Here is a 22,328-nt window from a genome sequence, read left to right as displayed (position 1 = left end):
GATTTAGGACATAGAACAGTGATGGCGAACCTATGGCACGGGTACCACAGGTGGCATGCAGAGCCATATCTGCTGGCAACTGAACCGTTGCCCTCGCTCAGCTCCAACGTGCATGTGTGTGCCAGCCAGCTGATTTTTGGCTCCCACAGAGGCTCTGGGAGGGCGTTTTTGGCTTCCAGAGCGCCTCCAGGGGAATGGGGGAGGACGTTTTTACCCTCCCCTGGTTCCAGGGAAGCCTTTGGAGCCTGGGGAGAAAGAAACGCGAGCCTCCTGGGCCCACCAGAAGTTGGGGAAAAGGCCATTTCTGGTCTCCAGAGGGCCTCCGGGGGACGGGGAAAGGTGTTTCCACTCTCCCAAGCATTGGATTATGAATGTAGGCACTCACCTATGCACATGCTCTTTCGGCACCCGAGGGGACCGGGACTCATTGCTCACAGTCACTCATGCCCTCATCACCTCGAGGTTCGACTACTGTAATGCTCTCTACATGGGGCTACCTTTGAAAAGTGTTTGGAAACTTCAGATCGTGCAGAATGCAGCTGCGAGAGCAGTCATGGGCTTACCTAGGTATGCCCATGTTTCACCATCACTCCGCAGTCTGCATTGGCTGCCGATCAATTTCCGGTCACAATTCAAAGTGTTGGTTATGACCTTTAAAGCCCTTCATGGCACTGGACCAGAATATCTCCGAGACCGCCTACTGCCGCACGAATCCCAGCGACCGATTAGGTCCCACAGAGTGGGCCTTCTCCGGGTCCCGTCAACTAAACAATGTCGGTTGGCGGGCCCCAGGGGAAGAGCCTTCTCTGTGGCGGCCCCGACTCTCTGGAACCAACTCCCCCCAGAGATTAGAACTGCTCCTACTCTCCCTGCCTTCCGTAAACTCCTTAAAACCCACCTCTGCCGTCAGGCATGGGGGAACTGAAACACCTCCCCCGGGCATGTTTAATTTATGCATGGTATGTTTGTGTGTGCGTCTGTTAGTTTATGGGGTCCTTTTAAATCTTGTATAAATTTTAAAGTTTTCTGATTATTTATGATTTGTTCTATTCTGTTGTGAGCCACCCCGAGTCTTCGGAGAGGGGCGGCATACAAATCTAAATAATAAATAAATAAATTACAGTACTGAAATAGAAGCATCACAGATGAGGGGCAAATCATGTGCAAATTTGTGGGGTTCCTCAGTGACAAAATTTTTGGGTTTTTTCCAGATGGTATCACGGTCACCTAACCGGCAAAGAAGCCGAGAAACTCCTCACCGACAAAGCCAAGCCCGGCAGTTTTTTGGTACGCAGCAGCCAAAGCAAACCGGGCGATTTCGTCTTGTCTGTTTTGACCAACGAGGATAAAGCCGACACGGGAGACCGGAAACCCCGTGTGACCCACATCATGATCCGCTATCAGGTCAGGAGCTGCAACAGGAGTGGGTTTGAAAACCCATCGCTACTGATTTGTCCACGCATGCACGGAAGTGTACCAGGAAGGTGGCTGGAGTCTGCGGTCGCCGCTGGTACTAGTTTGCAGAACCAGACCGAACCGGCAGCTACCTACCGCTGATTTGTGACTGTCCCACTTTCTTTCAATTGGCGTCTTGGTAGGCAGGGGTTTCTACTTGCCGCCACTTCAGGTGCAGTTGCATGTGCAGCTCTGGGTGATTAGCAGGCGGGTGTGCCAAAAATCTGCAAAATCTCACATGCCCGCAAGATTTGCTTCCTGCACATGAGCAGAAGCCAAATCTCGCTCTGGCGCACCCGCGTGCCCACTGGTCACCCGTAGCTGTGCGCGCAGCTCCGTTTTTGCTACCAGAACACCATCCCCCTCACACTAGCAGCCCGATATTGCCTCTCGGGATGTTGTAAACGGGATTGTCAAACTCTGTTTCATTGAGGACCACATCAGAAAGCCGGCGGTGGGGGGGGGGGTAGGTGTGGCCATGGTAGGAGTGACACAGACTTGTTTTGGGGACACCTGTGGTGGCCAACTGCTAATGCAGGACTTGCCTGAGACCCTCTCTCACTCTCATTATAACCTCCCTTCCTCCCAGTGGTAGAATGCAGTATTGCAGGCTAACTCTGCCCACTGAAAGCAGTTCAATCCTGACCAACTGGCTCAAGGTTGACTCAGCCTTCCATTCTTCCGACATTGGTCAAATGAGGACCCAGATCGTTGGGGGCAAGAGGCTGTACTCTGTATACCGCTTAGAGAGGGCTGTAAAAAAGCACTGTAAAGCGGCATATAAGTCTAAGGGCGATGGCTATTCCTTTGGCAGCTGGACGGGAAGTATGACGTGGGCGGAGGGGAGCGATTCGACACCCTGGCTGATTTGGTGGAGCATTACAAGAAGAACCCCATGGTGGAGAAGTCAGGGGTGGTGGTACACCTGAAACAGGTAAGTCGGTCACTTGTGCCGAGCGTTTAACCAGGGGGAAAGAGAGGGGAAGGTCTCCCCCTCTCTCTCTCCTTCAACATCTAGAAAAGATTCTGTCTCCGGCAGCCTTTCAACGCCACCCGGATCATCGCCGCCAACATCGAGAACCGAGTGAGGGAGCTGAACAAGATGGCCGACCAAAGCGAGAAGGCAAAACAAGGATTCTGGGAAGAATTTGAGGTATGGGGGGGAGGGAAGGACCAATTGAATTTCCTTTTGTTCCTTCCAACCTGGGGAGAAGATTACTCATACACGGGCCTTCCACATATGTGCCTGGCCTCGAAAACATGGAAAATGAGACAGCATCAGTAATAGGTTGCTAACCAGTATGCCCCACATTGCGTACCGGTATCGAAAATGGAGCTGCGTGCGCAGCTCTGGGTGAACGGCAGGCGGGCGCATGTGCCTGAGTGAGATTTGGCTTCTGCATATAAGCAGGAAGCTTAATTTAATTTAATAATTTAATGTAATGTAATGTAATGTAATTTAATTTAATTTAATTTAATTTAATTTAATTTAATTTAATTTAATTTAATTTAATTTAATTTAATTTAATTTAATTTAATTTAATTTAATTTAATTTAATTTAATTTAATTTAATTTAATTTAATTTAATTTAATTTAATTTAATTTAATTTAATTTAATTTAATTTAATTTAATTTAATTTAATTATTTAATTTAATTTAATTTAAATTATTGGATTTCTATGCCGCCCCCTTCTGAAGAACAGCAAATTACAATAAAATCAATCCAATTAAATTAAAACTACAAAGCAATCTAAAATCCCTAATTAAATTGAAAATCAATGACACCCGTTCGTACAGCAATCACACAATCGTTCGTCGGCCAGGGGCTAAGATCTAATCTGCCCAAGCCTGGTGGCATAAATGAATCTTAAGACTCTTGCGAAAAGGGAGGAGGGTGGGGGGGAGTGCGAATCTCCAGGGGCAGCTGATTCCAGAGGGCCGGGGCCCCCACAGAGAAGGTTCTTCCCTACGCTCTGCCAAACAACATTGTCTAGTTGATGGGACCTGGAGAAGGCCGGCTCTGTGAGAGCTGACCAGTGGCTAGGATTCATGTGGCAGTAGGCGCTCCTGCAAGTAATCTGATGCCATGCATGTGTGAAAGGACACATACACATGAGAGAGTTTGGCAATTTTTGTCAATTTTCTATGATTTTTTTGCTTCTGTGCATGCGCAGAAGCAAAAAAAAATCACTGAAATCTCACGCAGCTGCGCATCCTCTCATGGGATTTGGTTTCCTGCGCATGCGCAGAAGCCAAATCATAGTCAAATGTACATGTGCCACCCACCGGACACATATCTGCGCCCGCCAATCATCCCAGCAGTCGGGGCAGTAAGTAGGAACCCCTACCTTACATCCAAGCGGTTGGGTGGGTTGCCACTACCAGTTCGCCTGAACTGATCTGAACCGGCTGAATGCCATTTCTACTGTGGATAGGGGAATTCTGCGAACTTACACCCAGACAGATGTGGAAGGTTAGGGGGGGATTCCCCCCCCCATGGTCCTGCTTAGGCCAGCCGTTGCTGAGGATAATGGGGTTTAAAGCCCGGCCCCTGCAAACGAATGGAAATGGTGATGCCTTTCCAAACTTCTTGGTTTCCCCACAGATGTTACAGCAACAGGAATGTAAGTTTCTCTACCCCAGGAAAGAAGGACAGCGAGCCGAGAACAAGGCGAAAAACCGCTACAAAAATATCCTTCCATGTAAGAATTCCCGAATATCCCAAAAGCACCAAATGTTTTGCCTTTTAAATGGAGTTTATGATGGCAGAAAATAGAATTATTGGGAGTGGTTCTCCTCCCCCCCCCCCCAATCTTGCACACTTCCCTCTTTTAATCTCAGAAATTCACATGTTTCGCAACTCGCTCACAGCCCAATTTGTATTGCGGAGGTTAGTAGGCTAGCATGGCAGACTTTCACCCAATTCGAGCCGTATGTGCCTCCCTAACAGGGTTGTTGTGCAGAGAAGCAGTGACCTGGAGGGCTCTCCTCCCTGTTTTGAGTGTTTAAACAAGATCCCACCCAGAAGTGAAAGCAGTTATTTTTTTAAAAAAGAGTGGGCAATGGAACACATCCAGGATATAAATCTGGGCAGGAAATTAAAATATTTCTGCTATTTTTCAAAAAGGAGGCTAATTTTCCCTCCGTCATTTGTGTTAGTACTATGTATATAACAGTTTGGGTTTGGCAATAAACAAGTTAACATGAATGCTTGTATGTATTGAAGCACTATAACTTTAAGAGGCTTTTAAAAAAAAAGGAACTCTGAGGCAGCGTCCAGAGAAAGGAAAACACTGCCCAGAGCGAAGGGAGCATTTCTTTTCTTTGGCTGCTGGCAGAGGTTTATTCCCTCTCCAAGCGCCCAGAGAAAGGAAAATGCTTCATTCGCTCTGGACTGCCAAAGCCTCCTTAAGCACCACCGTAAGGCTCTTCTGGCAGACCAGAAAAGCCCAAGATGGACGGGATTAAAGGGAATGTCAGGAAACTGGCCAGGCCTTTGTGCCACTCTCAAATTTCTTGGGAAATTTGTCCAGGCTCAGATTCTTAAATAGAAAACGGTTCTTAAGTAGAGGCGTTCTTAGGTAGAGGTACTACTGTATCTGGTTTGTATGACTGAGCCATTACTCATATCCTCTGACTATCTCCTGGATATCTGCTAAAATTCCACGTTTCCTTTGCACATTTGCATCCTTGATAACCCAGGGATCACTCTGCATACTCCTTAACAGTTTATGCTGTTTTTCCTCCCTTTGCAGTTGACACAACTCGAGTGGCTCTCCGGAACGCCGATCCCAGAGTTCCGAATTCCGATTACATCAATGCCAATTATATTAAAGTGAGTGACAGGCAACTGCTTTATATTATATTTATTAACAGAGTTGAAAGAGACCTTGTAGGTCATTTAATCCAAGCAGGACACCCCATGCCTGCGATGGCGAACCTATGGCACATGTGCCCCAGGTGGCACGCGGAGCCATATCTGCAGGCACGTGAGCCATTTCCCTAGTTCAGGGGTAGGCGAAATTGGCTCTTCTATGAAATGTAGACTTCAACTCCCAGAATTCCTGAGCTAGCATGATTGGCTCAGGAATTCTGGGAGTTAAAGTCCATAAGTCATAGAAGAGACGACTTTGCCTATCCTTGCCCTAGCTCAACTCCAGCTGATTTTTGGCTCACGCGGAGACTCTGGGAGGGCATTTGCGGCCTACGAAGTGCCTCCGGGTGATGTGGGAGACCATTTTCGTCCTCCCCAGGCTCCAAGGAAGCCTCTGCAGCATGCGGAGGGCGAAAAACGGGTCCACTGGAAGTAAGTAAAGAGGCTAGCGAGAGGGGTTGTGCACGTATGCATAAGGGGCAGCGTGGCACAGGGGGTCACGCGCACATGCACAAGGGAGTGGGATGTGGGGGGGCATAAACGAATTATGGGTCTGGGTGGGCACGCTTTCGGCACCCGAGAAAAAAGAAAAAAAAGGATATGCCATCACCGCCCTACATCATTTCTGACAAAATGGCAGTCCAATCTCTAGTGATGAAGCTCCTACTACTTCTGAAGGCAACTATTCTGTTCCATGGGTTGGAATCAACCAAGAGTTGATCTAAGAAGATTCATTTTAAGGACAGCTTGCCCAACATTGTGGAACACTTATTATTTTTTGCTGTTTTTTTCCTGCATGCAAAAGGAAGGCCGAAGCCTTCTTCCTTGTTTTTGAGATTGAAAATAAATGCAGCCTGTAAAATATGTTGGGAAACTTCACATTCTGATAGCTGCAAGGATAATATATGCTCAACAATGGAAATGTGACAGAAAGGGACGGTAATTAAAAAGGTGATGGGTTGTGCAGAGATAGATATGTTGCCAAAGAAGCTAGAAGGGAAATTATTATTATTATTATTATTATTATTATTATTATTATTATTATTATTATTTCAATACAACACAGGAAACGAGATCATTATGCTGGATTTCGTATTTCATGACCAGTCGGGCGCTTCCCAAGCACCTAGGACTGTGTGATGTAGCAGCGAATTATGTTTGCCGATCCCAGTAAAGCGGCCTTTTCCAATTGACAGATGGAGATTTTGTCAATTCCGATGGTTTTCCAATGTCCGCTGAGATCCAGTGCCACTGTGCCCAGCGTGCCAAGTACCACCGGGACCACTTTCACTGGCTTATGCCAGAGTCGTTGCAGCTCAATTTTTAGATCTTCGTATTTCACTAATTTCTCTAGCTGCTCCTCCTCAATTCTGCTGTCCCCTGGGATTGCAATGTCGATTATTATTATTAATATTAATAATAATAATAATAATAATAATGATAATTTTTGTTAACCTAATGCTTCAAATTTGCATATTTTTCTTTCAAGTTTATTTATTAATTTCTTAAATTATCTTTCTACACTGTTCAAAAAAATAAAGGTAACATTTAAAAAACAGAATATAACTCCAAGTAAACCAAACTTCTGTGAAATCAAACTGTCTACTTAGGAAGCAATACTGATTGACAGTCAATTTCACATGTGCAAATGGAATAGTTGTGCAAATGAAATATTCAGTGAGAATATTTCATTCATTCATTCAGAACTATGATTTGTTATTTGAGCGTTCCCTTTATTTTGTTTGAGCAGTATATATAGTTTCTTTTCTTTTATCCTTTCTTTCCTCTAGCCAATTATAAAAAAATCTCTCATATAATATTCTGAGTCTTCTTTCCCTTCTAGCTTCTTTGGCAACATATCCATCTCTGCGCAATCCATCACCTTTTTAATTACTGTCCCTTTTCCTGGCATTCTATTGCATTTCCATTGTTGAGCATATATTATTCTTGCCGCTATCAGAATGTGAATAATCAAATATCGTACTTCTGTTTTGAATTTCTTATTAAAAACGTTTGGCCTGCACGGGGCAGTATAATTCCGACTGCCTGCAGTTTAAATCTAATCAGCTCCTTAAAAAAAAAAAAAAAAGCAGACAATCTAATGAACTCTAATGAAGGAGTCTAATTCGGTGATGAGCTTCAGTGGCTGGTGATTTAGTTCCGCCATTGCCTTCCAACACTGCTCCGATCCTGGAGAGTTTTATAAAGAATAGCAATCTCCTCTACTTTGTTCTAGAACACTCTGGAAGACGGGTGCAGCGCCGAACACTGTAAAGTCTACATCGCCACCCAGGGATGTCTCCAAAGCACCGTCAACGACTTCTGGACCATGATCTACCAGGAAAAAACTCACATCATTGTCATGACCACCAAGGAGGTTGAGCGAGGCAGGGTGAGACCCTTCTAGGGCCCTTCCGCCGTCACATCAGAAGCCTGTCATGTCATTTGTGGTTGCTGTCCCTAATCAGGGTTGGGCGTCCAAAATTCTAGCAGGGGTTTCTCTGCCCGGTTGCTGGGTGGGCAGGGCCAAGGTGGGTGTGGCCTGATCTGTCTGGATATACAGTGGTACCTCTACTTACGAACTTAATTCGTTCCCGTGACCAGGTTCTTAAGTAGAAAAGTTTGTAAGAAGAAGCAATTTTTCCCATAGGAATCAATGTAAAAGCAAATAATGTGTACAATTGGGGAAACCACGGGGAGGGTGGAGGCCTTGTTTCCTCGTGTTCTGCCAGCGTGTGCCAACTGCCCTTAATTGCAGGTTAATTAGTCCAAGCAGACACACACACACACGATAGAGGGCAAATAAATGTTCTTTATCAAGAGAAGAAAAAACTCCCTTTTAAACTTCAAAGGGATTTCTTGTAGCAACAAGGCACAGTTGGAATAAAGAACGAAGTCCAATTATTAACTCAGTAACTGTGAAATTGGGTCACAGCTACTGTTGTCCAAACAGTGATAAACCAGTATAATCCAAAGTCCAGGAATCCAGGAATCCAAACACAGTCTTGAATACAATCAGGAAACAACAATTCACCTTGATGAACTATGATCAGATAATCTTCCACAACGGCCAAGCCAGCACGCTGCTATTTTATCAGCAGCTCTAATTACTGGAGCCCCACCCAAACACAGGTGGCCTCTCTTATCTCCTGTAATATTTCTTAAGTTGTTCTCTCCTATGCATAACTCTACGCATGCGTGGGTCTGTCATACATTCCTGATCTGAATCCAGCAAAGATAAAGATGATTGATCTCCTCCTGAGTTGTCTGCCAATTATCCTCTGACGAAGGAAGTGTGGGTGACATGGAAGAGGGGGCTTCCATGTCACCCACACTTCCTTCGTCAGAGGATAATTCGCTGGCAGACTCTGTCGGGAGCAAAACAGGCCTGTGGCATGTGGATGTTTCCCCCACATCCACCTCCATATTCCTTGGGGCAGGAGTGGGGCCAGAGCTAACCACAACACCTCCCGGGAGATCCCTAGAGTGGACCCATGGAGGCTTCTTCCTGCATTTTCTGGCCCTGTTTCCTCCCAGGAGATTCCTAGAGAGGCCCCACAGAACGACCTAATCCTTGATACCCCTTCTGATATTTCATTGATATAACATTCATTTGTTTTACCATTTTACCATGGCAGGGGAGGTGTTTTTGCCCTCCCAGGGCTCCAGAGGCTTTTCTTCGAGCCTCCGTGAGGTCGAAAACAGCCTCCCCAGGCTCCAAAGACCCTCAACTCATTTCTGGCATTGCCAAATTTCCAGTAGGTCCATTTTTTGCCCTCCTCGAGTCTCCTTGTGAGCCCTGCAGTTATCTGCATCCACAGGCCACACTGAAGCCTGGGACGGTGACAAAAACGGTCAAACGGGCAAACCAGACGTTCAGAAAAGCAGACTTCCAGTTTGCCCGTTGTGCTGTTTTTCGCACTCTGGAGGCTTGAGAGAAGCTTTCCTGGAGCCTCCAGAGGTCAAAACGGCCTTCCCCAAGGCTGAAAATCAGCTGGCCAGCGTGCGCATATGCGCTGGAGTTGACATAGAGCAATGCCTCACATGCCTTCCGATATGGCTTTGCATGCCACCTGTGGCACGCATGCCATAGGTTCACCATCGCTGTGCTAAAGCCTCCTTTCCATCTCTGTCTTTAAAGAAAAGCCCCAGGGGCAAGAAAATTGCTATAAGATGCTCTATAGATGGTGTTTGGCTCCCTCCAGAATAGCAAAAATTTACCCAAATATGAATTCAACGTGTTGGAAGTGCAACAAAGAAATAAGCTCCTTCTTTCACGTATGGGGGACATGCTCAAAAGTAAAAAAATTCTGGAAAAAAATTCATAAGTGGCTGTCGGAGATAACCGAAAGAGATATAGAATTTTCTCCGGAATGCATGCTCCTAGGAATAAAAATGAAAAAAATACCCCTCCCAAATTCAATATTTAATTACCCACATAATTACGGCAGCACGGATATCCTATGCACAGTTCTGGAAAAACAAAGAGACCCTGACAGAAAATAACATCGTAGAAAAAAATTATAGATGTGCAGAAAATGGATAGGATGACCATGGAGATTAAGGGAACTAGTAAAGGACAGGAATAAAATGTGAAAGGATGTATCAAAAGGAATATAGAAATATGTAACATAAAATATGTATCTATAAAGAGGTGATATAAGAAATGTAACATATACAAGATATCGGGTATAAATCTGTATTGAAATGTTTTCTTTTAAAAATTTGGAAAAATTAATAAACATTATTTTAAAAATAAAAAAAGCCCAAGTGAAATGGCTTTTCGGCTTTGCGCATTGCACTCACTGAATTTCTCTCTCCTTCTCTCTCTCTCTTTTGCATTTGTCTTGTAGAACAAGTGTTTTCGCTACTGGCCGGATCCAAACTGCACGAAGGAATTCGGCCACATCAGCGTGAGGAATATCGGGGAGCGAGAATGCCAGGGTTACTACATTCGGGATTTACAGATTGCACGGATAGACAGGGTAGATTGATGTGTGTGTGTGTTTGTGTGTGTGTGTGTGTGTGTATTCTCTTTTGAAAAGTAGTCATGTTTCTAGTCCTTGTGCCGACAACATGTCCTTGTGGGAATCGGTTGATCCTCTAAGATAGCAAGTGGCCATTTTTAATTGGGCGTATTTGACATGTTGCCTTAAATTTGTGGGCCATCAAGGATATAATGGAACTGGAAAAGGTGCAAAAAAAGGGCAACAGGAATGATCAAGGAAACGGACCACCTACCTTATGAAACCAGGTTGCAACGCCTTGGTCTCTTCAGCCTTGAAAGAGGTGGTGTTTAAGAGGTGACTTAATCGAAGGGTATAAAATCATGCATGGGATAGAAAAGGTGGATAGAGAAAAATTCTTTTCTCTATCCCACAATACTAGGACGAGGGGGCCCTCCCTAAAGCTCGTAGGTAAGAAAGTGAGGACAAATCAAGGGAAATATTTCTTCACCCAGAGGGTCCTTGGTTTATGGAATTCCCTTCCAGAAGAGGTTGTGACAGCTGTCAGCCTTGATAGCTTCAAGGCAGGTTTAGACAGATTCGTGGAGGCCAAGTGTATCGGTGGTTATTGAAACAGATGTCCATGTGCCGCCTCTATGTTGATTGAGGCAGGCAGGGTTCCCTTGGGTACCATTTGTTGGGTGTCAAGTTTAAAGGGAGGGTTTTGCCTTCTCTTTCTGCCCAAGATCCCCAAGGACAATTGGGGGCCCACTGTGTGACACAGAATGCTGGACTCCATGGGTTTTGGCCCGATTCAGCATGGCTCTTCTTAGGTTCTTATGTACAAAGCTGCAAAACAACAGGAAATTTTACCTGAGATAATATGCAGGAAATTTCAGATGTGGGCCCCCGATGTGCAGTTTTGTTTCCCCCTTTCATGCTTTCCTTGTGTAGTTTTTGTGCCGTTGTTGTGTTTTCCGGTCAAATCTCTGCACAGTCATCTCATTCTGACATCCTCTGGCTATTTCACCTGCTTATGCCAGCCCAATTTCCTTCAGTGGTTTAATGACTCACATTCGGGGTCTCGCCCCCCCCCCCCCCCGTCATATTTTCTTGTTGCAAACACAAAATGTCTCAGAGGTTCCTGGAAAAACCCCCGCAACCGCAGAGCCGGGGTTGTGTTATTTCCACCACGTGGGCAGCATGCAAATATTTACCTATTTCTGTTTATGTTAATCTTCAGTGCTTTGCTTTTCTGGTCATCATATTTAATTCTCCCTCCCTCCCAACGTCTCCCAAATCGGGGAAGTCTCCATCACAGTGACATGTAACTATTTCATGTTGTGTGAATATAGAGAGAGCCCAACCCATCTGCTGGTATGTCAGCTACAACCAGAAATGTGTACCAATAATAACTTAGTTTTGGCCAACGATAAAGCCAAGAAGTTGGCTTCATTCTAGCAGTTTAGTTTGCTCTATACACAGAATAATAATAATAATAATAATAATAATAATAATAATAATAATAAACAATAATAATAAACAATAACAATAACAACAACAACAATAACAACAAAGTAACAATATTAATAATAATGATAATAACAACAATAATAATTCTCTTCCTCCTCCATTTTCTCCTTTTCCTTCTCCTCCTCCTGCTCTTCCTCTTCTCCTCCTCCTCTTTCTCCTCCTTATTCCTTCTCATTTTTGTCCACCTCTTCTTCTCTTCCTTTTCCTCCTCATCCTCCTTCTCTTCCTTCTCCTCTTCATCTGCTTCTCTTCCTTCTTTTCTTCTTCTCCTTCTCCTCTTCCCCTTCTTCTTTGTCTTCATCTCCTCCTCCTCCTCCTCTTCCTCCTCCTTCTGCTATATCTGTCATTGGATGTTGACAATCCAATTTTTATCAAACAACCACACGAAAAAAGGGCTGCTCAGTTTTGTCCAAACCAGTCACTTACATTGTAAAGCCACGAGGTTCTTCTTCTTTCCTGGACCTCATTGGCCTTCAATCTTACCTTAGAGGATTAAGTAAAGTGTGCCGTATTTTTCTGGGCGTCGCATCCCGTGTCCGAAATATTGTAACTTTTTCTCTTTTTTAATGGTTTTGGTGATGTATCATGGCTTTCCCCAAGCAGCTTATCACCATCCACTTTCTGATTTTGTCAGTCCATTTTCTTCTTTCTTTCTTTCTTTCTTTCTTTCTTTCTTTCTTTCTTTCTTTCTTTCTTTCTTTCTTTCCTTCCTTCCTTCCTTCCTTCCTTCCCTCCCTCCCTCCTTTCTTTCTTTCTTTCTGCAAAGAATCTTCAGAGAGGGGCGGCATACAAATCTAATAAATAATAATAATAATAAATTGTGCAATTTATTTGTGCAATTTAATCTGACCCTTCCTTCCATCCATCCAGGAAGAGCGGCCCAGAAAAATTAAGCACTTCCAGTATTTCAGCTGGCCTGACCACGGCGTCCCAAACGAACCGGGTGGCGTCCTCAGCTTTTTGGACCAAATCAACAAGGCTCACAGAAGTATTCCGGAATCGGGACCAATTGTGGTGCATTGCAGGTGAGGGACCTCTGAAGGGTTGGATTTTTGGGGGTTGGGTGAGGGTCTTGTTTAAGTGTTAAGGAGTGTGCAGAGTAACCCTTGAGTTACCATGGATTCCCAGAGGAAACGTGGAGGTGGCAGGCATCCAGCTGACAGCGCAGAGATACAAGTAGTAATTCAAATAACCAGATACATTAAGTGTATAATTATTATTTACTTTGGCAAATAGCGTAGTCAAGAACAATCCTAGTCATACATAATGACATCAGTCAATACTCACAATATTATAAGCCTTTCTCAATAAATACATTATACCATCCTTTGAACACACAGTTGTACAGCATAGTCTACTGATGGTGAACCTATGGCACCAGTGCCACAAGTGGCATGCAGAGCCATATCTGCTGGCACGTGAGCCATTACCCTTGGTCAGCTCCAAGAGAGAGAGAGAGAGAGAGAGAGAGAGAGAGGGAGACGCTTCTGGCGCCCTCTTATGGCAACTGCATCACTAACTCTTAAAGCTATAGTATTATAATTCATTTAAACATACATTGATAGTTTGTTTATATATATTGCCAAACCCAACCAGTTTTGAAACTGCGCACATGCATGCAAAGTACATGTGCAGAAGGTTGTGCGCCTGGGTTGGCATGCGCACGCTCACATTTATACCATTTATACCATTTCCAACCAGTGACCCTGGTGTGGATGTTGATTTGAGTTGTGTGGATATCCTTGGATTTCTTCCTTTTCTCTCCTTTGCTAGCGCTGGGATAGGCCGAACGGGCACGATCATCGTGATAGACATGCTGGTGGACACCATCCACCGACAAGGTAAACACAACCTTCCATTTTCTCTTCTGTTTTGCCCATTGTGCTGTTTTTTTGGCAGTCCAGAAGCTTTCAGGAAGCTTCTTTGAAGACTCCGGAGTGCAAAAAACAGCACAACGGGCAAACTGACATGAACTTCTGGTTTGCCCATTTGGCCGTTTTTTCACCGTCCCAACTTCAGTGAAACTGTGTGGATACATGGGGACAGGGTGGGATTGTGTCCATGCGCAGGGGTAGTGCGGGGTTGTGCAGGCGTGGAAGGGGGAAGGAAGGGATCTGGGTCCGTGCGCACATGGTAGCACACGCTCACATCCCAAAAAAGGTTCGCCGTCACTGTCCTTGGTCAAACTGCGGATCTTTCATTCTCCTGTTTGTAACTTCAAACCGTCGTTGAGTGAACCATTATAAGTCGGGGACTACTTGTATGTAAAAGGAAATAGTAATGACCCCACTTACCGGCTGCTACCGGTATGCTCTCCAGGATCGTCACGAGGATGTGCGCGCATCCGGCGGGAGGGCACGCACCCGTCAGCATGAGATTTGGCTTCTGCGCATAGGCAGAAGTGAAATCTCATGTAAGGATGCTCGAAGTAATGGGCAGCCAAAATGTTTACTGCCACACTGAGGATGTGGTTTATTTTGTGGGTGTGGCTTAATGGTCATATGACTGGGTAGGAGTGGCTTCCTGGCTATGTGACCATGTGGGAGTGGCTTGAACGATCATCATTGTCCTCGATTTACAACCTCACCAGTGTCACTTGCTGGGTGACAATTTGTTTCGCATACACTCTCCTTCCTGGGTCGCCCCCCCTCCTCAGGCTGGGTGTCTAGGCCAATGGATGCTGCCAGAGGCATAAATGCTGCCAGCGCCTTTCCACCCACACCTTCTACTTGCACCTCAGGCGGGAGGTGGCCACGTGAGGCTGGAGGGGAGCCGGGCAGGAGAGAGGGAAGCTCGTCCGAGGCCAGGAAGGAGGAAAGAGGAAAAAAGCAAGGAGCGCAGACGCAGCAGCAGGGGGGAAAAGGGAGACGAGACGAGACCCGTAATCCAGGAAGTGACAGACCCCGATCAGCTGGAGATGTGTACGCATCTTTATTTCCGCTGGTGGAACTGTGTTCCACCCCGTCCTGTCCGTTGCCCACCCCTGGATGCTCGTGCACAGGAGATTTCGTCGATTTTCGGTAGTTTTCGGAAATTGTCGAAAATTGGTAAAATCTCGCACACGAGAGTGGCTTCGCGTGAGATGTTGCTTACTGCGCATGCACAGAAGTCAACTCTCTCACGGGCATGCATGTGCACGCATCAGGGGCACAGAGATGCGTGCACATCCCAATTTCCACTACCAGAGCCCTGATCCCAGCCATACCGGCTGCAACCCATACCTTTCTTTCCTCAGGTGCCGAAAGAGTGCGCGCACGCGCTATTGCCCATGCGTGAGTCCCCACACCCATAATTCAGTGTCTGGAGAGGGCGAAAACAGCTTCCTCCGCCCCCTGGAGGCCTGTTTCCCAACTTCTGGTGGGCCCAGTAGGCTCATGTTTTGCCCTCCCCAGGCTACAAAGGCTTCCCTGGAGCCAAGGGAGGGTAAAAACGCCCTCCCCCTTTCTCCCTGGAGGCTCTCTGGAAGCCAAAAACGCCCTCCCAGAGCCTCTGTGCAAGCCAAAAATCAGCTGGCCGGCACACACCTGCACATTGGAGCTGAGCTAGGGCAACGGCTCGCGTGCCAGCAGATATGGCTCCACTTGCCAACACTGCTCTAAGCATTTAACATGGGACACGCTGACTCTGTTCCCTGCCTGCCTGGCAATTTTTAAAAAGGCCTTTCTCCCCTTCTCTGACTCACACTAGGTTTGGATTGCGACATCGACATCCCAAAGACGATCCAGATGGTGCGGAGGCAGAGGTCGGGGATGGTGCAAACGGAAGCCCAGTACAAATTCGTCTACATGGCTGTGCAACAATTCATCGCCCTGCAGCAGAAGGAGCTGGAAGAGGAACAGGTGAGGAATGGGAAACTAACCGAGGAGAAGCTGCAAGCTGGAATTGAGGAGAAACCTCCTGAAATATAAAAACATAGAAACACAGAAGACTGACGGCAGAAAAAGACCTCCTGGTCCATCTGGTCTGCCCTTATACTATTTCCTGTGTTTTATCTTAGGATGGATCTATGTTTATCCCAGGCATGTTTAAATTCAGTTCCTGTGAATTTCCCAACCACGTCTGCTGGAAGTTTGTTCCAAGCATTTACTACTCTTTTAGTCAAATAATATTTTCTCATGTTGCTTTTGATCTTTCCCCCAACTCACCTCAGATTGTGCCCCCTTGTTCTTGGGTTCACTTTCCTGTTAAAAACAATTCCCTCCTGAACCTTATTTAACCCTTTAACCTGTTTAAACGTTTCGATCATGTCCCCCCCTTTTCCTTCTGTCCTCCAGACTATACAGACTGAGTTCATGAAATCTTTCCTGATCAGTTTTCATTTTTGTAGCCCATCTTTGGATCCGTTCAATTTGATCAATATCTTTTTGTAGGTGAGGTCCCCAGAACTGAACACAGTCTTCCAAATGTGGTCTCACCAGCGCTCTATACAGCAGGATCACAATCTCCCTCTTCCTGCTTGTTATACTTCTAGCTATGCAGCCAAGCTTTCTGCTTGCTTTCCCTACTGCCCAACCACACTGTTCACCCATTTTGAGACTGTCAGAAATCACGACCCCTAAGTCCTTCTCTTCTGAAGCTTTTGCTAACAAAGAACTGCCAATACAATACTCAGATTGAGGATTCCTTTTCTCCAAGTGCATTATTTTACATTTGGAAATGTAAAATTGACAGACAGGACAATGAACCAGTGGAACGGTTTGCCACCAGAGGCTGTGGCTGCTCCATCACTGGAGGTTTTATAGTGAAGGCTGTGCTTTTCCCAAAGTCACTCACACCCTTATTACCTCACGTCTTGACTATTGCAACACACTCTACATGGGACTACCATTGAAGGTGTTCAGAGACTACAGTTCGTCCAGAACGTAGTCATGCAAGCTGTTGTGGGTGTATCTAAGTACACTCACATCACACCCAACACTCCACAAGCTGCACTGGTTCCCAGTCGGTCTTCGGATGAAATTCAAGGTGTTGGTTATCACCTTTAAAGCCCTACATGGCTTTGGATCAGATTATTTACAGGACTGCCTCTTGCCACACACGTTCTAGTGACTGATCACAGCCCACAGGGTTGGCCTTCTCAGGATCCCGTCGGCTAGACAATGTCGGTTGGCAGGGCCAGATGGGAGGGCCTTCTATGTGTTGGCTCCAGGGAGGTAGCACCGGAGATCTGCATAGTCCCCACCCTTCTGGCTTTCCAAAAGCCTGTGAAAACCTAAGCTTTGTCAGCAGCCCTGGGGCCGATTCACTTTGGGGCTTTAAATTGTTATTACAGTTGTACGTCTCCCTAAGAATGCCTCTACTTACAAACTCTTCTAGATAGGAACCGGGTGTTCAAGATTTTTTTGCCTCTTCTCAAGAACCATTTTCCACGTACAATCCCGAGCCTCTGAAACTGTAACCAGAAAAGGCAGAGAGAAGCCTCCGTGGGGCCTCTCTAGAAATCTCCTGGGAGGAAACAGGGTCGGAAAAGGCAGAGAGAAGCCTCCATGGAGTCTCTCTAGAAATCTCCTGGGAGGAAACAGGGCTGGAAAAGGCAGAGAGAAGCCTCCATGGGGCCTCTCTAGGAATCTCCTGGGAGGAAACAGGGCCGGAAAAGGTGGGGAGAAGCCTCTGTGGGGCCTCTCTAGGAATCTCCTGGGAGGAAACAGGGCCTCCACCCTCCCCAATCGCACACATTATTTGCTTTTACATTGATTCCTATGGGAAAAATTGCTTCTTCTTACAAACTTTTCAACTTAAGAACCTGGTCATGGAACAAATTAAATTCATAAGTAGAGGTACCACTTTATATATTTTTAAATGTTGTACGCCAGAGGTCCCCAACCTTTTTAGCACCAGGGACCAGCTTTAAGTTAGACGAGTTTTCCACGGCCCAGTGGGGGGGGGGGCTTTGGTCATATGGGGGTGGGGTTATGGAGGGGTGGAGCTTAGTGACGCAGCCCTCCACACTTCTCCACAGGGCGGGGAGAATCAGGAGGCTCCTTTGGCAGCTGGGGGCTGCCTGGCTTTGTGATTTTGGCTGGGGGGGGGGAGTTAGGAAGGTCCTACTTCTCCCCCCCCAGCCAAAAATTCAAAGCCTATCTGCTGGATACGGGCGATGAGTGGGACAGAGCGGCGCGGAAGCCTCTTGCAGCAGCTGCCACAGCCACCGGCTTCGGCGCCGTTCGTCCCGCCCATCGCCCATATCCAGCAGAAGCTGCTGCCCGAGTGCTCTTGGCCGGCGGGATTTAAAGTGCTGCGGGTGGGGGGTGTCCCAGCGGGAGGCGAAGCACTGGGGTGGGGGGGCTGTCAGGACACCCCCACCCCAGCACTTTGAATCCCGCCGGCCAAGAGCACTCGGGCAGCAGCTTCTGCTGGATACGGGCGATGGGGCGGACGAACGGCGCCGAAGCCGGTGGCTGTGGCAGCTGCTTGCAAGAGGCTTCCGCACCGCTCTGTCCCACTCATCGCCCGTATCCAGCAGATAGGCTTTGAATTTTTGGCTGGGGGGGGAGAAGTAGGACCTTCCTAACTCCCCCCCCAGCCAAAATCACAAAGCCAGGCAGCCCCCAGCCGCCAAAGGAGCCTCCTGATTCTCCCCGCCCTGTGGAGAAGTGTGGAGGGCTGCGTCACCGCCCCGAACAGCCCCACCCCGTCCTGCATAATGTTCTCTGCGGGAGGGCAGTGCCGCCGCGGACCGGCTTGAAAACCCCCAACGGCCCGGTCCTGGTCCGCGGACCGGCGGTTGGGGACCTCTGTTGTACGCCACCTAGAGTTCAGTTGGAGTTGGGCAGCTTATAATAAATTAAATTAGATTAGATTAGATTATATTAGATTAGATTAGATTAGATTAGATTAGATTAGATTAGATTAGATTAGATTAGATTCCCAGTTGCAATGTATGGCTGTGAAAGTTGGACCATAAGAGAGGCTGAGCGCCAAAGAATGGAGGCCCTCGGACTGCAAGGCGATCCAACCGGTCGGTCCTAGAGGAGATCAACCCCGACTGCTCTTTAGAAGGCCAGATCCTGAAGATGAAACTCAAAAGTCTTTGGCCGCCTAATGAGGAAGGAAGGATTTGCCGGAGAAGAGCCCAATGCCAGGAATGATGGAGGGCCAAAGAAGAAGGGGACGATGAGAACAAAGTGGCTGGATGGCGTTACTGAAGCAGCCGGCATGACCTTAGATGGACTCCAGAGGATGATGGAGGGCAGGAAGGCCTGGAGGAACATCGTCCATGGGGGTGGCAATGGATCGGACACAACTTCATGAGTCACAACAACCACATTTTTTCTTGCCTCATTTATCTTCCTCATTTATCAGCCAGAAGACTCAAATGCAGGAAGCCCCTGACTGGCGCTTGCACAACAATTACCCAAAAGTGTCAATATCAAATTGAAAAATAAGAATTTCATCCTCGAGCAAAAGGGAAAAAGATAACTGAACAATGACAGAATGACAGAGTTGAAAAGGGGCCTTACAGGTCATCTAGCCCAGGCAGGAAATCCTATATCATTTTAGACAAATGGCTGGCCAGTTGTTTTTTTCTTAAGAAAACCTCCGGTTTTGGAGCCCCTACGATTTCCGGTGGCAAGCTGTTCCACGGGTTAATTGTTCTAACTGTCAGGAAATTCCTCCTTACATTCTAAGTTGCTTCTCTCCTTGATTAGTTTCCATCCGTTGCTTCTTCAGGAGCTTTGGAGAATAGCTTGACTCCCTCTCTTCTTTGGGGCAACCCTTGAAATGTTGGACCATGAATAATCATAAAATAATTGACATTATTTCTTGTTCTTTTAGAGATGTCTACGGAAAGAAACGGCTTACTTAAATATCCGATACTTGCCAATGGAAAACCCCAGAGCCAAAACTCGCCCTCCTTCGCCTCGGCTCCAGATAGGGTAAGATTTTTTAAATATTTTATTTTATTTTATTTTTTATTTCACTTTACTTTACTCGCTGCAGTGCCTAGAGTGGCCGCCGGTTGCCCAAGGTATGCCTCAGTTTTCGACATGGGGTTCGAAAACTCTCTGCCACTACCCGTTTTTTTTAGTCGAAGCCGGTTGCTGATTCTCCTTCCTTTTCTTCTGCAGAGTGTCGGACGATGAAACGACCTCCGTCTACGAAAACCTGAGCCTGAAAACCACCAACGTCTCAGGGTTCACTAACTCAGGAAGATAGTAGCTATAGAACAGGATGGAGACAGGTGGCTTTATAAAATAGGTAGGCATGTGTTATCCAGGTGTGTTATTTTGGTCTCCCGATATGACAGAAGCGGCGGATCCACATCACCAAACACTGCACTCTTAAAGACCCCCCCCCCCTCCAGAAACTTTGAAAAACTTGGTTTCTCCCCACCAACACTCAATATCCCAATTCAGGATTATTATTATTATTATTTTAGACCAGTGGTTCTCAACCTTGGGGTCGAACTAGTGTTTCGCAGGGGTCGCCTAAGACCACGGGAAAAGTCAAATTCCCCACGGTGTTAGGAACTAACTCTTCTATTCTGACGCCTCGGGAACAATCCGACCAATGCAGTGTTTACAATGGGGGTGTCCTTCTGACCTTTCTGCCAATCAGCAGGGAGAATTGGCACCCTACTTATGGTTTGAGGGTCATCACAACACGAGGGACTGTATTAAGGGGTTGCAGCATTAGAAGGGTTGAGAACCACTGTTTTAGACTTAAATATCTGTGCGCCATGATGCAGGGTGGGAAGGAACGAGGAGGAGCCAAAAACTTTCATATATTTCCGTCTTGGCTTTTACAGACGGGATCAAACTCGTAAAAGCTTTTGAGATTTTTTTTTTTTTAAATATGGTGCACTCCTCAAGGGACATCAGTTTTGTTTCCGTCACAAGGTTTATCATATAACCTCTTCCAGCTAACGATGCCGTTTCTGTGTTTTCGTTGCCGCCTGGATTTCCCATCCTGAATGCAACCTTAAGCCTCCAAGTCTTGTTAAGACCCATCTTTGGTCTCGTCCAGTGGATTTCAACCTTGGCCACTTTTAAGAGAGGGGTTCAACTGCCAGAATTCTCCCTACCGACCTGCTGATTTTGGGGAATTCTGGGAATCGAAGTCCACCCAACTTAAAAAGTGGCCTGCTTGGAGAAAAAACACTGGTTTAATTTATGCAAAAGGCAAGACAGAATTCCTTTTCTTGCTACGCTGTATTTATCCACAAGTGTCTGATTCTCTGTAACAGAGGCTACAAATTTTGTATGTATGTATGTGTGTATATATATCTTATATATATATATATAAAAGCCAAATACCACTTATTCATCACGAAATCTCCAGAATTGTAAAGCCTACAGTTAGATGTTCTAGGAGTTAGATGTTCTACTTCCCATCCCCACCTGAAAAGAACTCTGTTCCAACTGCCAGTTGCCTTATATTAACATGTTCTGATGCTATCCCTTTGCTAAACTGGGCATGGGAGTGGACAGTTTAGACATTCTCCTCCCTCTTGTCACCTGAAAATAACTTTGCTCCAACTGCCAGTTCCTTATATTAACATGCTCTGTTGCAAAGGAGTTACACATTCTACCTAAATTGACACTGTTGAACCTTCTGGGAGTTGAAGCCCACACATGCTGGCTGGGGAATTCTGGGAATTGAAGTCTGCATATGCCGCCTGGGGAATTCTGGGAGTTGAAATCGACTTGTTCTGAAGTTGTTAAGGTGGAGAAATTTAGTCCCGGAAGGAGAGTTTGATCCTAAAGAAGAATTGTGACCACCCCCCTACTACTTTTGTGCATTGTCAAGGTAGATCAACCCAGGGCCTAATAAAGTGTAAAAACAAAAATATAATTCTCAACATCCGTCAGCATGAGCTGAGACAGGCGGGACCCGGTAGTTCAGGATTCTCTGCTCCGGTCAATAATAATATTTTGCAGACTGCAAGACACACTTTTTTGTCTCCCAAAAGGGGGTGGGAAATGACTGTATGACTTACAGACCAAATATTGCTGAAGCCCTGCCCACCCGCCAGCCATTTTTGGGGCTCCGCAGACCCCGATTTTGGTCTTTTTCCAGGCCTTTTTTCAGCCTGCATTTGAGGCCCATTTTTGAAGCTTTTTGAGGCCCATTTTTGAGGCTTTTTGATGCCTGTTTTCAGGGCTTTTTCCAGCCTATTTTTGAGGTTTTTTGAGGCCTATTTTTGAGGCTTCATGGGGCCTCTTTCTGGGCTTTTTTCAGCCCATTTTTGAGGCTTTTTGAAATCCATCTTCAAGGCTTTTTTGGCCTGTTTTCAAGGCTTTTTTCAGCCTGTTTTCAAGGCTTTTTAAGCCTGTTTTTTAGAAAATGGGCCAAAAAAGGCAGAAAAAGGGTTGGAAAGGGGCCAAAAATGGGACAAACTTTTTTTGTTGTTTTCCTCTTCTAAATTTAAGTGTGTCTCGTAGTCCAAAAATACAGTTAATAAGGTTGCAAGCTTTCATGCGTGAACATGACCTGGTCTTTTATGAAAGACAGGCAGAGTTGAAGCCACCAATTAATTTGATACAGTTAGTCCCTGACTTACAACAGTTCATGCAGT

General features: G+C 46.1%; 1 protein-coding gene across 5 annotated transcripts in view; it reads left to right on the top strand.

Moving 5' to 3' along the window:
* LOC139171230 (tyrosine-protein phosphatase non-receptor type 11-like) overlaps positions 1–22,328 on the top strand; it is a 45,435-nt gene that overhangs the window by 20,648 nt on the left and 2,459 nt on the right. Inside the window, exons 4-16 of one of the 5 annotated variants that reach the window (XM_070759223.1) lie at positions 1,212–1,404; positions 2,270–2,389; positions 2,495–2,608; positions 4,062–4,158; positions 5,212–5,291; positions 7,567–7,722; positions 10,184–10,315; positions 12,680–12,834; positions 13,583–13,650; positions 15,497–15,648; positions 19,586–19,686; positions 19,879–20,008; positions 20,673–21,072. In XM_070759223.1, the coding sequence (XP_070615324.1) occupies positions 1,212–1,404; positions 2,270–2,389; positions 2,495–2,608; positions 4,062–4,158; positions 5,212–5,291; positions 7,567–7,722; positions 10,184–10,315; positions 12,680–12,834; positions 13,583–13,650; positions 15,497–15,648; positions 19,586–19,686; positions 19,879–19,966 (1,456 nt within the window). In that variant the 3' untranslated portion in view covers positions 19,967–20,008; positions 20,673–21,072. Of the gene's footprint in view, positions 1–1,211; positions 1,405–2,269; positions 2,390–2,473; positions 2,609–4,061; positions 4,159–5,211; positions 5,292–7,566; positions 7,723–10,183; positions 10,316–12,679; positions 12,835–13,582; positions 13,651–15,496; positions 15,649–19,585; positions 19,687–19,878; positions 21,073–22,328 lie in introns of those variants that run through there. The other 4 variants (XM_070759221.1, XM_070759222.1, XM_070759220.1 and 1 more) reach the window with 4 other exon arrangements.

The sequence above is a fragment of the Erythrolamprus reginae genome, chromosome 8 (assembly GCF_031021105.1).
Source record: "Erythrolamprus reginae isolate rEryReg1 chromosome 8, rEryReg1.hap1, whole genome shotgun sequence".
NCBI classification, from domain to species: domain Eukaryota; kingdom Metazoa; phylum Chordata; class Lepidosauria; order Squamata; family Dipsadidae; genus Erythrolamprus; species Erythrolamprus reginae.
The sequence above is the reverse complement of the archived record's forward strand: the minus strand, read 5'-3'. Positions and strand labels throughout refer to the sequence as shown.